This window comes from Chiloscyllium punctatum, chromosome 17, assembly GCF_047496795.1.
Source record: "Chiloscyllium punctatum isolate Juve2018m chromosome 17, sChiPun1.3, whole genome shotgun sequence".
Lineage (NCBI taxonomy): Eukaryota > Metazoa > Chordata > Chondrichthyes > Orectolobiformes > Hemiscylliidae > Chiloscyllium > Chiloscyllium punctatum.
Genome location: NC_092755.1, coordinates 92,563,358 through 92,579,868, shown reverse-complemented (window position 1 = coordinate 92,579,868; position 16,511 = coordinate 92,563,358). Strand labels below are relative to the sequence as shown.

Below are 16,511 nucleotides of genomic sequence, written 5' to 3'. Positions count from 1 at the left end.
CAAATTTTCAGACCCAATGTCAACGGAGAGCTCTGACGTATTTTTTAAAAATTGAAAATACTAGTACTCAAGAAGCCCATCTCCAGAATTTTCAGCTAATGCACAGCTGCTTTGTGAACTTAATTCTTGGGGTTCACCAAGCAAGAGGATAAAGAAACACCCAAGCCAGTAGATTTCAGGGTATTGCAATGGATTCTAAAAGTAATTTCAGGCTAATAGCTTAGCATCTACTCCTCACAAATATACATAAAATAATAAACTGAACTGCAATAAATTGTGATGCCCTTCTAAATTATGAACTGCTTTGTATTATATCAATGAAATTAAACCCTGTGTAAGGTGGCACAATTGAGATTACCATAATTTAATGCCAAAATTAGAGGGTTATCAGATAAATCTTAAGAAATTTTACAAACATACAAATTAGCACATGACAGCCACTTGGCTTCTCGAGTTTGCTCAGCCATTCAAGAAGATTATGATTGAAACCTGAAATTAACATTATTACGTTTCCATGGCATTTTTAGAAAAAGAGACTTCCAAGAGAATTTCAAGAGTAGGGGACATGTTTTTAAAGGTGAAAGGAGAAAGATTTAAAGAAAAGACATGAGGGGCACTTTTCGTGAACTTTCAGAGGAAGTGGTGGAGGTGGGGACAGTTATAACATTCAAAACATATTTAGGTAAGTACATAAATAAGACATGTTTGGAGGGACATGGGCCAAGTGCAGGCAGGTGGGACTAGTTTAGTTTAGAATTATGGTCAGTATGGATTGGATGAACCAAAGGGTTGGTTTCCATGCTGTACTACTACGACTTTCAACTCTCTAAAAAAAATTCTCCTAAACTGTTTAAATTAGCGACACCTTATTATTAATCAGTGACCTTTAGTTCTAGATTCTTACAAAAGTGGCTACATCCTTTCCACGTGCACCGGTCAAGACCTCTCAGGATCTTACGTTGGTCATTTCCTTGTCTTTAACCTCAGCTGATCAGAGCCTAGACTGTTCAACCTTTCTTCATAAGGCAACCCACGTAAATCTCTTCTGAACTACTTCCAATGCATTTATATTCTTCCTTAAATATGGAAACCAATACCACAATTCTCCAGTGATAGTCTCACCAATGAGTTTGGATTCCCAGCAGCTTCAGCGTTAACATGCTGGACCCAGTCAGACTCATGGTTGCTGCAGCAGAGGCGAGTTTGGGTTCCCCGTGGTGTCTGTATCCAGCGCAGACTCAGGGAGGTGATGACAGAGGCACGTTTGGGTCCAGCATGAAATTTGGCAGCAATGGTAGTGGCTGCATCAGTGAGGTAGGCCCAGAGCAGATTCTTGGCAGTAGTAGCAGAGTTGAGATTGGGCCAGTGCAGGATCTGGTGGCATCAATGGGGGATGCATTGGCAAGATCCAGTGAGGACTCATGGTGGCAGTAGCATTGGTGGAGGTGGGATGGTGCTGGAGACTGGCAACTCTTGTTCCAGTGGTGTGGCAAGACAACTCATGGCTGAGTGCTTAACAAGGAGGACTAACACCGAACTTTCTTTTCAGCCCTAATATTCTATGTTTTGGCTTATTTTTCTATTTTAAGATGGCGCTGGAGAGTGATGACACTATACAACACTTTTCAGTATATTTTGTAACAAAATACTCACAGCAATAAATAAATCAACTCAAATCAATGCCCTAAACAGCTCAAACCTCATGTCCCTACTTCTGTACTCAATTACCTCCCAAGAAACAACAATCTAATAGCCTTGCTAGTTCCTCACTGAACCTGTATACTAACATTTTGCATATCACGCAAAGATGAACAAATCTCTCTGCACCTCTGCAGAGAATTAGAAAGGGTGGACAGTGAAAGTCTTTTTCCTAGGATGATGACATCTACTTGTATGAGGGGATATAGCTGCAAATTGAGGGACGATAAATTTAAGACAGGTGTCAGAGGCAGGTTCTTTACTCAGAGGGTAGTAAGGGCATGGAATGCCCTGCCTGCCAATGTAGTTAACTTTGCCACATTAGAGCCATTTAAACAGTCCTTGGATAAGCATATGGATGATGATGGGATAGTGTAGGGTGATGGGCTTAGATTAGTTCACAGGTTGGCGCAACATCGAGGGCCAAAGGGCCTGTTCTGCACTGTATTATTCTATGTTGTGTACTTAGATTTCCAAAAGGTACTTGGTAAGGTGTCGCACCCTTGACGAATCCATGTTGACTATTTCCAATCAAATTGTTGCTTGCTAGATGATTATACATCCTCTTATAATCCCAATTTCCCAAACTTTTCCTATAACAGATGCAAAGCTCACTGGTCTATAATTACCTGGGTCATCTCTACTTCCCTTCTTGAACAAGGGCACAACATTTGCAATCCTCCTGTCCTCTGGTACTAAACCTGTAGGCAACGATGACTCAGATCAAGGCCAAACTCTCCAACATCTCCTCCCGAGCTACCGAGAGAATCCTCGGATAAATCCCAACCAGTCCAGGGGACTTGTCTACTTTGCTTCTAGAATTGATAACACCTCCTCCTCACTAATCTCAATCCTTTCAAGTCTAATATCCCGCATCTCAGTCTTCTTCTCTACAATATTCTCCTTTTCCCAAGTGAAAACAGATGAGAAATATTCGTTTAGCACCTCTTCGATCTTCACAGGGTCCACACACAACTTCCCACTTCTGTCTTTGACAGGCCCTATTCCTACCCTAGTCATCCTTTTATTCCTCACGTATGTGTAGAAAGCTTTAGGGTTCTCCTTTATTCTGCCTGCTAAAGACTGCTCTTGTCCTCTCCTTGATCTTCTTAACTCTCTCTTTAAATCCTTCCTAGCTATTCTGTAACTCTCCATCGCATCATTTGAACCCCCTTGTCTCAACGTCACATAATCTTCCCTCTTCCACTTATCAAGAGATATAATTTCTTTGGTAAACCACGGTTCCCTTACCTTACCACTTCCTCCCTGCTTCACAGGGATATACCTATCAGAGACACGCAATATCAGTTCCTTAAACCAGCTCCACCTTTCCACTGTCCCCATCCTCTGCATTTTGCTACCCCATTCTATGCATCCCAAGTCTCAACATATTAAAATTTCCCTTCTCCCATCTATAAATTTTCCCCTGTGGCATGCATCTTTCCCTTTCCATCGCTAAACTAAACATAACTGAATTATGGTCACTCTCTCCAAAGTGCTCACCTACCACTAAATCAAATACCTGGCCTGGTTCATTACGAAGTACCAGATCCAATGTGGCCTCCCCTCTTGTCGGTCCTTCGACATACTTTGTCAGGAAACTCTCCTGCTCACATTGGACAAAATCCGATCCATCTGACGTACCAGAGTTATAGCATTTCCTGACATATAGTCTATGTTGGGGGGAGTTAAAGTCTCCCATAACGACCACCCTGTTCCTTTCACTCCTGCCTAGAATCGATTTGCCAATCCTCTCCTCCACATCCCTGGACCTTTGTGGAGGCCTATAAAAAACTCCCAGCAATGTGACCTGTCCTCTTCTGTTTCTAACCTCAGCCCATACCACCTCAGTAGATGAGTCCTCATCAAAGCTCTTAATGCCACCGTTGTACTGTCCTTAATTAACAAAGCCACACCTCCCCTCAACATCCAGATTCCCCGTTGTCCACACAATATTATTCATTCAAAGAATTCAAATAAATAGACGGAAAATTATTTCCATTTCACAAAACCAGGTTGACTCTGCCTAATTACCTCAAAACCTTTTAAAATGTTCTCCTAAAAATGCATTCAAAAGTTTTCCTTTGATTGATGTTAAACTATTGTACTTTCCTGCTTTCTGTCCTCTCCCCTCTTGAATAAAGATGTAACATTTGCTATTTTCCAATCTCATAGGAAAGCTTGACAATGCAAAATATCTGATCAACTCATCTGCTATCTCCTTATTTTCCATTATTAATTCCCAGACTCACTTTCTGTTGGACCAATGCTCACTTCATAAACTCTTTCCTTTTGAAAATATCTTCAGAAACACTTAGTTCAAGGACAAACTGTCATTTACAACTGACCAATACCCTGCTGCTGTTCATGTATTTTCCCCCCTCAAAGACACTTGGTGGTAGTGCGTTCCACAAAAGTAACAAATTTCTGTATCTTCAAAAACGTCTTTCTGTAACCAATAAGTGATTATAGTTTCAGTTTTCCTTTGAATTGTAAAGGGTAAATGAATAATACAAACACTCATTCTCCAATTTGGATTTCCAAATAAAGTATGTATAGCCCTTCTAAAAATAGACTTTTAAAAAAAATTGTTTGATACTATCTTTAACTTCTTTTAGTTACCTATAGATGGTAACAACCTAATTTACAAGTTAACTTTATTCCCCCATGTTGTCATATTTGCCCTTAACTAAGTTTCAAATACTCGGCTTGACTCAACTGCTATTGTGAATACATGCATAGTGTATCAGATACATCATTGTATTGCCATTCACCCTGCTACTTCCATTTTCTAGTCTTCCTTTTAAAACTGAGTTGATAAAGGGAAAGTTTTGCTGTGAAATAGAAATAGGTCTCCTGCAGCACGATCTAACTGCTGCATAAACATGGTGGTTCAAACCCTAAATGTGATTCTATGAACTCCACTCCCTTTCCAATGAAGCCAACAACAACGCCCAGAAGTTAAAAATTGCATTATTAAAAACGGAAATAAACAAGTATTGTCATTAGGCATGTGATCTCAAAAGTTGTTCACTGTAATCTGTGCATTTGCTGGTAAAATAAATCCAAAACAGGAGGTGAAAATATTTTTGCACATTAGAAGTTACAGATTTTGTTTTTTAAGTGAACCTACATAAGAGGTACATTCTGTACATGTGGCATTTTAAAAATAAAATTAGTGCACATGACTGGTATGATGTTACCACAGCCACAAATGCCAGCAATTTCCATTGGACAAACAGATTTGCTGTACATCTTTCCCCATCTAGTGGTTAACAGAAGAAATGCATTACAAATTCCACACAATTTTAGTGATTTATGGGACTTACAACCATCAATATAAATGGAATTTCAGGAAGACATTTGAAATTGTCCCACATAATGGGTTTCAACTTTATGTCGTAACTTATGAGTACAGAGAAATACATCAAAATAGCCTTGCAAACAGTTAATTGGTAGACAAGAATGAGTAGTACTGCATGAGCAAATATCAAGTGAGCAGGCCCTGTTAAGGATATATATTATTTGTCTTATTAATTTAGAATATCATTGACACAACATATGTCTACATATTGGGCTTTATAGTGAAAACACTTCAAAGCACAGCAGACTGGATATGCAAGCCCTCCTGTGGCACAGTAGTAGCGTACCTAGTCCTAAACTGGGAGGCCCACGTTCAAGTCCCACCAGGGCTTCCTGATTGGACTAGATGAACAGCCCCAATTAGGGATCTCATTAGGTGGTCCACCTGGCTGACCTAATTAAAATCACTAGTGACTACATGTGTTGTTGTTTCACAAATGCAGATTGTATATATTTAAGTAGTTTAAAACCTTTTTATTCTTTGCCTGAGCAAATTATGTTCGCAATAGGCTAATTATGTAGTTTTTTTTAAGATTACGTAGTGTGGAAACAGGCCCTTCGGCCCAACAAGTCCACACCGACCCTCCGAAGAGCAACCCACCCAGACCCATTCCCCTACATTTACCCCTTCACCTAACAATGGGCAATTTAGCATGGCCAATTCACCTAACCTGCACATTCTTGTGCATAGTTGTTGTGCAAGGAATGTGGCAGACTTATTTTTAATATAGTTATTATAGGGGACTTTAACTTCCCCAACATTGACTGGAAACGCTATAACTCTAGTATGTCAATTGGATCAATTTTGGCCATGGTGTGCAAGAGGGTTTCCTGGCACAGTATGTCGAAATGCCGACAAGAAGCCACACTGGATCTTGGGCTTGGTAATGAACCAGGCAAGGTGTCTGATTTAGTGGTAAGTGAGCACTTTGGAGACAGTGACCATAATTTGGTCGTGTTTCGTTTAACGACGGAAAGAGGTAGATACAGGATAATCTCGATTATGGGCGGGCACTATTTCGTTCAGATAATCAATTATTCAGTTAATCAATTAATTGCCTTTCCTCTGGGCCTTGGAGTTTTTAAAGTCTGCTCCCCATTCAGGAGACTGCAGCAGCACAGCACGCACAAGGCCCCGCCCCATCATCCCCAACCCCATCCAATGCCGAACCCGCCCCCAACCCCCTGCTACACCAACCCCACCCCTGCACCAAGCCGTCCAATACCGCCCCCAAGACCCCACCCCCATCCAACACCAATCTCTCACCCCCAACCCCGTCCAACACCGCACCCACTCCGGTCCAACATCGATTCCGCCCCCAAACCCGACCTCCCCCGTTCCCAACCCCATGCAACGCCACCCTTTCCTCCCCCCACCCATCTCCAAACCTCATACGCACCCACACCCTCTCCAGGGCAGCTGGACTGGACACCAGCAAGCTGCCTTTGTGGGGTAAGTCTCCAAATAGCACACACACAGCCACAGCCACACACACGTTTTGACAGGTGAAGGGCTCATGCCCGAAACGTCGATTTTCCTGTTCCTTGGATGCTGCCTGACCTGCTGTGCTTTTCCAGCAACACATTTTCAGGTTCCACCTTTGCCCTGTACAGGACAATGTTGGGATGGAGGGTTTCGGGTACACCCCTGTGTAGAACTCCCGGGAAAGTATGGGGAGAGACGGTGGGCAGACAGACAGACAGATAGACAGACAGACAGACAGTCATTTGGAGACGGTGCCTGTTTAATCACTGTAAACAAAAGACGCGATCACTGTTGAAAACACGTCTTGGATGAAGTGTCTCCATCGGGACTTGAGATCTCCTTCGGATAATCGGTATTCAGACAATTGGAGGTTCCTCTGTACATGTCACAGGACAATTATAATGCGATTACACAAGATTTAGGATGCACAGAATGGGTTAGCAAAATGCAGGGCATGGGGACAAATAGAAATGTGGAGCTGGTTTAAGGAACCGATATTGCGTGTCTCTGATAGGTATGTCTCTGTCAGGCAGAGGGGAAGTGGTAAGGTAAGGGAACCGTGGTTTACCAAAGAAATTGCAGCTCTTGCTATGCGAAAGAAGGAGGCTTATGTGATGTTGAGACAAGATAGTTCAAATGAGGCGATAGAGAGTTACAGAATAGCTAGGAAGGATTTAAAGATTGGCCTTGATCGGAGTCATCGTTGTCTACAGGTTTAGTACTAGAGGACTGGAGGACTGCAAATGTTGTGCCCTTGTTCAAGAAGGTAATTATAGACCAGTGAGCTTTGCGTCTGTTGCAGGAAAAGTTTGGGAAAGGATTATAAGAGACCGGATGTATAATCAGCTAGCAAGCAAAAATTCAATTGCAGGTTGTCAACACGGTTTTGTCAAGGGCAGGTCATGTCTCACAAACCTCAGAGTTTTTTTCGAGAAGGTGACCAAGCACGTGGATGAGGTTAGGGCAGCTGAAGTGGTGTACATGGTCTTCAGTAAACCCTTTGATGAGGTTCCACATGGCAGGCTGTTGGAGAAAATACGGAGTCTTGGGATTGAAGGTGATTTAGCAGTTTGGATTAGGAACTAACTTTCTGTAAGAAGGCAACGAGTGGTGGTTGATGGAAAATATTCAGCCTGCAGTGCATTTACTACTTAAGGCAGAATACTGAGTGAATGGAAAGATTCTTGGTAGTGTGGATATGCAGAGGGATCTTGGAGAGGGATTGAGTTCTCGAGCCATAATGTCATGCTGCAACTGTACAAAATGCTATTGCGACCTCACTTGGAATATAGTGTACAGTTCTAGTCACCCCATTACAGGAAAGGTGTGGAAGCATTGAAAAAGAGGCAGAGGAGATTTATAGGATGTTGCCTGGTCTGGAGGGAAGGTCTTATGAGGAAAGGTTGAGAGACGGGTCTGTTCTCAGTAAAATGGCGACGGCTAAAATGGGATTTGATAGAGACATATAAGATGATCAGAGGATTAGATAGGGTAGACAGTGAAAGTATTTTTCCTCGGATAATGAAGTTAGCTTGTACGAGTGGGCATAGCTACAAATTGGGGGGTGATAGATTTAAGACAGATGTCAGAGGCAGGTTCTTTACTCAGAGTGGTAACATCGTGGAATGTCCTGCCTGACAATGTAGTTAACTCAGCCAGATTAGGAGCATTTAAACAATACTTGGATAAGCACATGGATGATGATGGGATAGCGTAGGGGGAATGGGCTTAGATTAGTCCACAGGGCCGAAGTGCTTGTTTTGCGCTGTATTGTTCTATGTACTATACTAAACAATACAGTCGGATGTATTTAATTTGCAAATTCACTTCCCTTTTATTAGAGGAGTGGGACAAGGAAAATAATCAGTTCTCTTCTCCCACTTCAAACCATAACACCACTTAACCAGAAGACTACTACAAAGTCGGTGCCTTTGATGTTTTTTCATCAACTGTCATTATTTATAAAGCTGACAATCCAACTTTGACAATCCTTGACAGCAGTCAACATCTTGACATTGTTCTTAAATCTAATACCTATTTCCTCCTTTACTTCTCTCTTGCTCTGCTTCTCTCAATTTTAACAGTCACCAACGAGTGTTCTAGTTTCTGCCTCTTAGGCGCCCAAAGATTTTTATAAATGATTTGGAGAAAGGAGTCGCACCCAAAAGGTTCATAATAGACAATACCAAATTGGGAACAATGGCAATGAAGAATGTCAGTTTAAGCAAGTGCTTTTGACAAATGAGCAAAGAAATGAAGCCATTTAATGAAAGGAATGAAATATGCCAATATTTTGGAAGCGCGCGTTAAACTGAAACACTTAATTGGATAAATTCAATCTTTAAAATTATAAATGGCTGGATAAATTATATCTTAAGCTATCTAGGAAATATAAATTGAAACTATGCATCCTAATTTAGTTCAGTCATTTGCAGTCAATTCTCCTTAAAATTGTATTTAACATTTCAAAAATTCTTTTAAGCCCCAAAATTTGTGTATTAACAGAGAATGTGAAAGAAACAAATGTGCAGACAATGGAAACTGTAGGACACATAAATTAAGACAGTTATGGACAGAGATACTATGTTATGGTCAAAGAATAACACTAGTCTATTTAATAAATCAAATGCTTACAGATATTTTGGAGATTGAAACCCCAGTTTCATGTTTCTTTGCTTAGAATCAGTGATTTAAAATAACTGAACTCCTGCATTTATTACTCAGGATTTTACATTTCATTTACAGATGGTATTAAAATATTTTTTTAAAATTTGACCATTTGAAGATATAAATGGTTGAAAATAAGATTTCAAGATAAACCTTTTGGAACCAGCTTTTCTGTGTTTGAGTGAAAAGTAAACACCACAAAAATCAACATACAGGAAATAAGTTATACAATGCAGATCTGACAATTACCTCTGTTGTTGTAATCTACGATCATCATCACTTCCACCCTCCTGTTAAAAAAAAGAAAAAAGTAACCAAGTTTCAAATTTCAACTTTGGTGATACAACAGAATGATTAAACTTGAACATAGGCAAGTCCATAGTTTTGTGGGGCAATAAGAAGTTAGTATTTGCTTAATGAAGAAGCCTACTCTGAAGACTGAGTTTGTGGAAATTCATTAGCCCTTCAATAAATACACAGAAGTCAAGTATATCAAAGCACTTCTGATTTTCCAAATTTACAGACCTCTTCCTGTAAAAATATTGACTCTACAACATAGTGAGTGTTTTTCCATTTCCTCTGATCTCCAAATGAGCTAAAAAACAATAGCTTAATTTAATGGATACTTTTGTGCTATAAAATTAGAAAGTTCACCTGAAACAGCACAAAATCATTTCACATTAGTGGCTTACAGACAGGCATATTCCAATCTGGATTTATATTGGGTGTCTCAGAGATAAAACCATCAGAGTATCAAATTGAAATCTGCAAAATTAAAATCCCCATGAAAAGAAGAGTTTAGAACCAATGAGAAAAAAGTATCCTTTGATCGGGACACGGTATTTTACATTCTCTCATATGGATTACGGAAATTTGATGCAGGTTTTCTGAATAAAAGGTTAGAAAAATCCACTTTTTAAAAAAAAAAGTCATTAATGACGCTGAGGAAATATTGCAAAGAGCTTGACATTACGATTTACCTATCTAATCATGTAGTGCACCTTCTTTATTTTGGAAGTCAAACTGGTTTACACACATGGGAAACTGATGAAAACAGAACCCAAAGAACTGCAGTTGCTGGAAATCAGAAACAAAAATAGAAGCAATTGTTGCAAGAACTCAACAGGTCTGGCAGCATCTGTAGAGAGAAAGCAGAGGTAATGTTTCGGGTCCAGTGACCCTTCAGAAATAGGAAACTTCAGAACTAGGAAATTGATGACTGATTTTTTCAACATGCCACTTCACTTTTCCCGTGAGTCCGCATCCTTTCAGATACTCTCTTCAGAGACTCATTTCCGAATGTCCCTGTAGCCTTTTACATCCTTTGAAATTAAAAAAATCATGGCAAATTATTCGAGTCAGCAAAAATTACAAACCGGTGAGAAATAACCTGTTGTTTTTCTGAGAGCCCACTTGCATTGCTGGTTTCAAACAGTTTCATACCTTTTATATGAAAAAGGCAAATCAAATGTAAAATGGCTTCAGACCTTAGAATTCCTGAAATTGTCTTAAAATTACTATTTGAGAGTGACAGTGTTATAGGCATCAAGATGCTGAAAACTAAACTATCAGAGCTGGAAACCTTACTGGCATGAACCTAGTGATGGAAAAGTATTTCAAAGAAAATTTACAATTAATCCACTATCGTAGTGGTGATGCAACTGAACTAGTCTTCAAGACAGCTAGAGTTTAGATCAGAGTGGTGCTGGAAAAGAACAGCAGGCCAGGCAGCATTCGAGGAGCAGGAAAATCGATGTTTTGGGCAAAAGCCCTTCATCAGGAATAGAAGCAGGAAGCCTCCAGGGTGGAGAAATAAATGGGAGAGAGGTGGGAGGGGGGAGCTGGGGAGAATGTAGCAAAGAGTACAATACGTGAATGGGGGTGGTGATGGAGGTGATAGGTCAGAGGGGAGGGTGGAGCAGAGAGGCAGGAAGGGAGATTGGCAGGTAGGACAGGTCATGAGAACGGTGCTGAGCTGGAAGGTTGGAACTGGGGTAAGGTGGGGTGGGGTGGGGGGGGAACTGAGGAACCTGGTGAAGTCGACATTGATGCCCTGGAGTTGAAGTGTTCTGAGGCGGAAGGTGAGGCATTCTTCTTCCAGGCGTCGAGTGGTGAGGGAGTGGCGGTGGAGGCGGCCCAGGACCTGCTACCTTCCCCCACCCTCCTCTCTGACCTGTCACCTCCTTCCCCACCCCCATTCACCTATTGTACTCTTTGCTACCTTCTCCCCAGCTGTGCCCCCGCCCCCAATTTTTCTCTCCACCTGGAGGCTCCCTGCTTCTATTCCTGATAAAGGGCTTTTGCCTGAAATGTCGATTTTCCTGCTCCTCGGATGCTGTCTAGCCTCCTGTTCTTTTCCAGCACCACTCTGATCTAAACTCTGGTTTTCAGCATCTGCAGTCCTCACTTTTACCTTCAAGACAGCTCGGCTAATGCTCTGGAAAGAGTTAAAAATCACACAACACCAGGTTATAGTCCAACAGGTTTAATTGGAAGCACTAGCTTTCGGAGCGTCGCTCCTTCATCAGGTGGTTGTGGAGGATACAATTATAAAACAAAGAATTTATAGCAAAAGTTTATAATGTGATGTAACTGAAATTATACATTGAAAAATATCTTGATTGTTTGTTGAGTCTTTCATCTGTCAGAATACCATGATAATTTCACTTCTTTCATATGTAAATCACAAAACTTAAAGTTACATTGTCAGGTTAACTGTAACAATTGGTGTCAGCCAGATAATATGTTGAAGGTGTTAGCTTTCTGTGTTCCCTGTCTGTGTCATAATGTTTAGACGGATTCTAAACTAAAAAGTGAGTCAACAGTCTTACATGAATTCATGCAGTTTTTGAGCAAAGTACAACATAACTGGGCAAGTACAAATTCACCCCATACAAATGTATATGTGTGCGTGTGTCTGGGGTGGGGGGTGAGTGTCTGTGAGAGAAAGTGTGTGTGTGTGTGGTGTGTGTGTGAGTGTAAAGTGGCCTAAGTCTGTGAGAGGATACGCTTGAGAGCGGGGGAGTGTGTCTCTCTGTAGGAATGTGTGCGCATCTGTGTATATGTGTGTCTGTGTATTGTGTGTATAGGAGTGCATGTGCGTGCGCGCGTGTATAGGAGTGTCTGTGTGTATAGTGCAATGTAGTGTGACATGAACTCAAGGTCCCAGTTGAGGCCCTCCCTACGAATACGGAACTTAGCTATCAGCCTCTGCTCGGCCATCTTTCGCTGCTGCCTGTCCCAAAGTCCGTCATGGAGGATGGTCACCCAAAGGTCCGAGGTCGAATGTCCTGGACCACTGAAGTGTTCCCCATCCGGGAAGGAACACTCCTATCTGTTGATTGTTGGGTGGTGCCCATTCATCCGGTGCCATAGCCTTTGTTCTGGAAAGATGGATTTAAGTCCACTCCACCCATGATGGAATTTAAATTAAATTCATAAAAATAAGGAACTAAAAGCTAATCTCAGAAATAATGACAATTAAATTGTCATAAATTGTTGGAAAAATCCATCTGGTTCACTAATTGTCCTTTCAGGAAAGAAATCTCTCAGTCATTCTTACCTCATCTGGACTAAATCTGACTCCAGATACGCAGTAATGTGGTTGACTCTGAATTGGTCTACTAAGTCACTGAGTTCCAAAGCAATTAGGTACAGGCAAAAAATGCCCACCCTGCCAGTGACACTCATATCTCATGAAAGAATAAGAATGCGTTTTAACCTAACCTCAAGTCAAAAGATAACCCATTTTATCTAAAACAGTGATGATCAAGATACAGAATTGAATTTGAGACGATTAGGAAAGCCTGAAGTAGAGAAGTGGGTGAAGTTGGGTGCACATTACCAAGGTAAAGGTCAACTTCGCGAAGGTAAGTAAGGAGGATTCTAATTTGTGAATCTAAGAACCATCAGACTACATTTGACAAGACGTTCTTGCAATTTGTCTGTGTAGATGGGGTTATGGTTTGCATAAGAGGTTGTGATATGCATGGAGTTGTACTAAATTATGCCTTTGACTTATTTCCTGCTTGTGTATTCAGGCAATGTTCGACAAAAAACTTTACAAAAATCTACATTTGTATATTTTAATATATATTACAAAACTAAATATTACAATTAGGTATTCTTTAAATTAGGCACCTAAGTAGCCAATATTAGTGCATAAAATGTTTCAAGTTCAAAAGACAAGTGACACAAATATTCCAAGGAAGTGGTAAACACAAAGGCGTTCGTTTATTCATTGAAGACAATGAATCTAACCTTACTTGGCTAATGCCCCAACCCTTAATCATGAGCCTAAAAAGCTTTAAATTTTGTAGTCCAACTTTGGGTGCACATCTGGTAGCTCAACAAGAATTTGTGAGAACATCAAAAAACTCTGATCACTACAATCCTTTCCCAAAATTGCCATGGGGTAGATGATCCAACCAGCATTTTTGATAAACGGAACTTGTATTTTGTTTGTATTCCAGAAATAAAAGCTTGTTTTGAACAAACAAAAACCTGATTGTTAGGTAGTTCTATTGCACATTCTTGGTGTTACTGTTCACTGCATTTCAAGGGCAAATGCACACTACATTTGTGTGACCAGCTAGTGATAACTGGAGTCATTAACACAATATTCAAAACTTAGTCACATTAAGACATTAATTGTTTAACAAGATGGAACCACTATTTTAGTTTTTCAGCTGGTAATTTACTTAGCTCCAGATTTCAGTAACAAAAGTAGCCCAAATCTTGTATATATGCTTATATGATTAAAAAGCTGCAACATATGAATCTGCACACTGGTATGAATTTCAAAGAATTTCAGTGACAGCTATCAGGACACAGTTGATTCTATTGCTTGTCCCAATCTTTTATTTTATCCATTACATGAAAGAACATATAAATGATTTAGCCACAAGTTATTATTAGCACAAAGGACAAGTCTTAAAATGATAGTACTGTAGTTTCTTACTTCAAATAGGAAACAATACAACACTAATCATGACAAAAAAGCTTTTACTCAAGATAGTTTGGAATACAAGCAAACGCATCCTTGCATAATACTGAAAATTAAAATGCAATTTGTAAGCTAAATACTGTGAGAGCAAGAGCTGCTTTGTGCTACTACAGTCATGTCCAGTAGTATTAGCAAAACTACTTGTTAACTTGCTGAAGGATCCAGCAGGCAAGATTAGTCCCGGGTGATAATGCATATTAACTGATTCACCTCGCTGATTTGGAAACAGAAAAACTGTGGTGGTTATCGCAATAACAAAGATCGTTTAAAAAAGAAAAAGAAAATATCTGCAGACGCTGGAATCCAAAATAGACAGGCAGGAAGTTGGAAGGAGGGTTACAGCTGAAACACCAACTTCTCCACCTCCTGACGCTATCTGATTTGCTGTGTTCTTCCAGCCTCCTGCCTGTCTATTTTGGTTAAAAAAGAAAGCAGGTATGTAGTGATAGAGAATGAGAGAGAAGCAAACATGCACATTATGGAAACTGTAGGAAACTAATTTTTTTTCTCCAAAAATAGTAATTGAGTGAGAAACTTAGCAGGTGTGGAAGCATCTGTAGAGAGAAAGTACAGTTAATGTTTCAAATAGAGAAGTGGGTGAAGTTGGGTGCGCATTACCAAGGTAAAGGTCAACTTTGCTAATGTAAATAAGGAAAATTCTAATTCTAATTCTAATAAGGAAAATGCAGTCAGACTGCATTTGACAAGATATTTTTGCAATTTGTCTGTGTAGATGGGATTATAGTTTGCATATGGGGTTGTGATATGCATGGGGTTGTACTAAATTATGCCTTTGAGCACTGAAGTCCAGCTGTCCTTCTTCAGAACTTTAGTTTCTCCAGCAATATCTGTTTTTGTTTCATATTTCCAGCAAGTGCAGTTCTTTGTTTTGAGATTTTTTTTAAAGTGGACTGATTTCCTAATAGTATGCAGCAAGGCAAACAGAACTAAATTAAAATACACAGCTTGCCTTGCCTAAAATGCTTATCAGTAAGTAACTGTACTTGATAACGAGGTCTGCACAAAGCTAAGTAGAAAATTTGGAATCGCTGAAACCCGACCAGAAAACAGACCTATGTTTTGTGTGATGAGCAGGGAGTCATGAACAGCATATTTCCATTGCTTTTAATGTGCAAACCAAAGGGCAAAGGCAACTAGAACGCTTAGCGAAGTAGCTGAAAATAAATGAGAAAATGCAACATCTTAGGTTTAAGTAGAACTAATGAGTAACATACCAAGTGGGGAAAGAAGATAAGACAGGCAATTCTAACAGTTAAAAACCTCTCTACATCATCCAGAATGAGTTAAGTACTTCAAATTTGGAAAATAACAGCAATGATTATTTGAATAGCTAGTTGGCAGAAAGGAATGCTGAAATTACAGAGCTTTGGTTTATTTGCAAAGGAAGATATTTGTTTCTAAAAAGAAACTAAAAATGTTCAGTTTCACATGGAATGGGAAAATGAATGTTTGCTCACAACTATAAAATATATAAGCGCTTGCTTTATATATCACCAAAGTACATCACAAAGTAAAAAGGACAATTTGGAATAGCCACACAATTAGCACAGTATATTCAAGATATTTCCTTGAACAGCATGTTTTGGACAAATAATGTTGAATCATTGAAAGCTGTTTTTGAAAGCACAACACAGTCACTTTTTTCCTCTACCAGCAGAAGGTAAGCCCTTCGCTGAAGCATCATGCCATGTTTGACAGCTTGTGGCAAAACACAAACCATTCACAGATGGCAACGTATTTAAAGAAATAAAGACTAAAGTGTTCTTGAGAAGATTTGTAGCTCAGGTTGTGGATGAAGCGTGGACTTGTTTGCTGAGCTGGTGGGTTTTCTGCACACATTTCACTGCCTTGCTAGGTGATATCATTAGTGCCTCTTTGATAAGGTGGTCTGTCCCGCCTGGTATTTATGTCTATTTGTTGGTACTTACAGTTCTGTATCCGCGTGGTCTATATTCGGGGTCCAATTCAATGAGTCTATTGATTAAGTTCCAGATGGAGTGTCAGGCTTCAAGAAATTATCTAACGTGTCTCTGTTTTGCCTGGCAAGGATGGTTACATCATCCCAGTTGAATTTGTGTCCTATGACGTTATCTATGGGGTTGAAAATGAGTGCGCGCTGGCCCTGTCTGGCATGGGCAAGCTGATGTATGTACACTCGTATGGTCGGTTTTCTTCCTGTTTGATCCATGTAGTATTTTCCACAATCTTTGCAGGGTATCTTGTAGATAGTGTTTGCCCTGTTGGATGCAGGGATCAGGTCTTTAACATTTT

The 16,511-nt window shown here is 40.1% G+C and overlaps 1 protein-coding gene across 4 annotated transcripts in view; it reads right to left on the bottom strand.

The window, feature by feature from the left end:
- The window catches only part of LOC140488125 (protein phosphatase Slingshot homolog 1-like), a 125,304-nt gene that overhangs the window by 77,431 nt on the left and 31,362 nt on the right, over positions 1-16,511 (bottom strand). For 3 of the 4 annotated variants that reach the window (XM_072587925.1, XM_072587926.1, XM_072587928.1), the window contains exon 2: positions 9,464-9,504. The exons of the other annotated variant lie outside the window; for it this stretch is intronic. In XM_072587925.1, the coding sequence (XP_072444026.1) occupies positions 9,464-9,504 (41 nt within the window). The remainder of the gene's footprint in view (positions 1-9,463; positions 9,505-16,511) is intronic. 4 annotated transcript variants of the gene reach the window in all.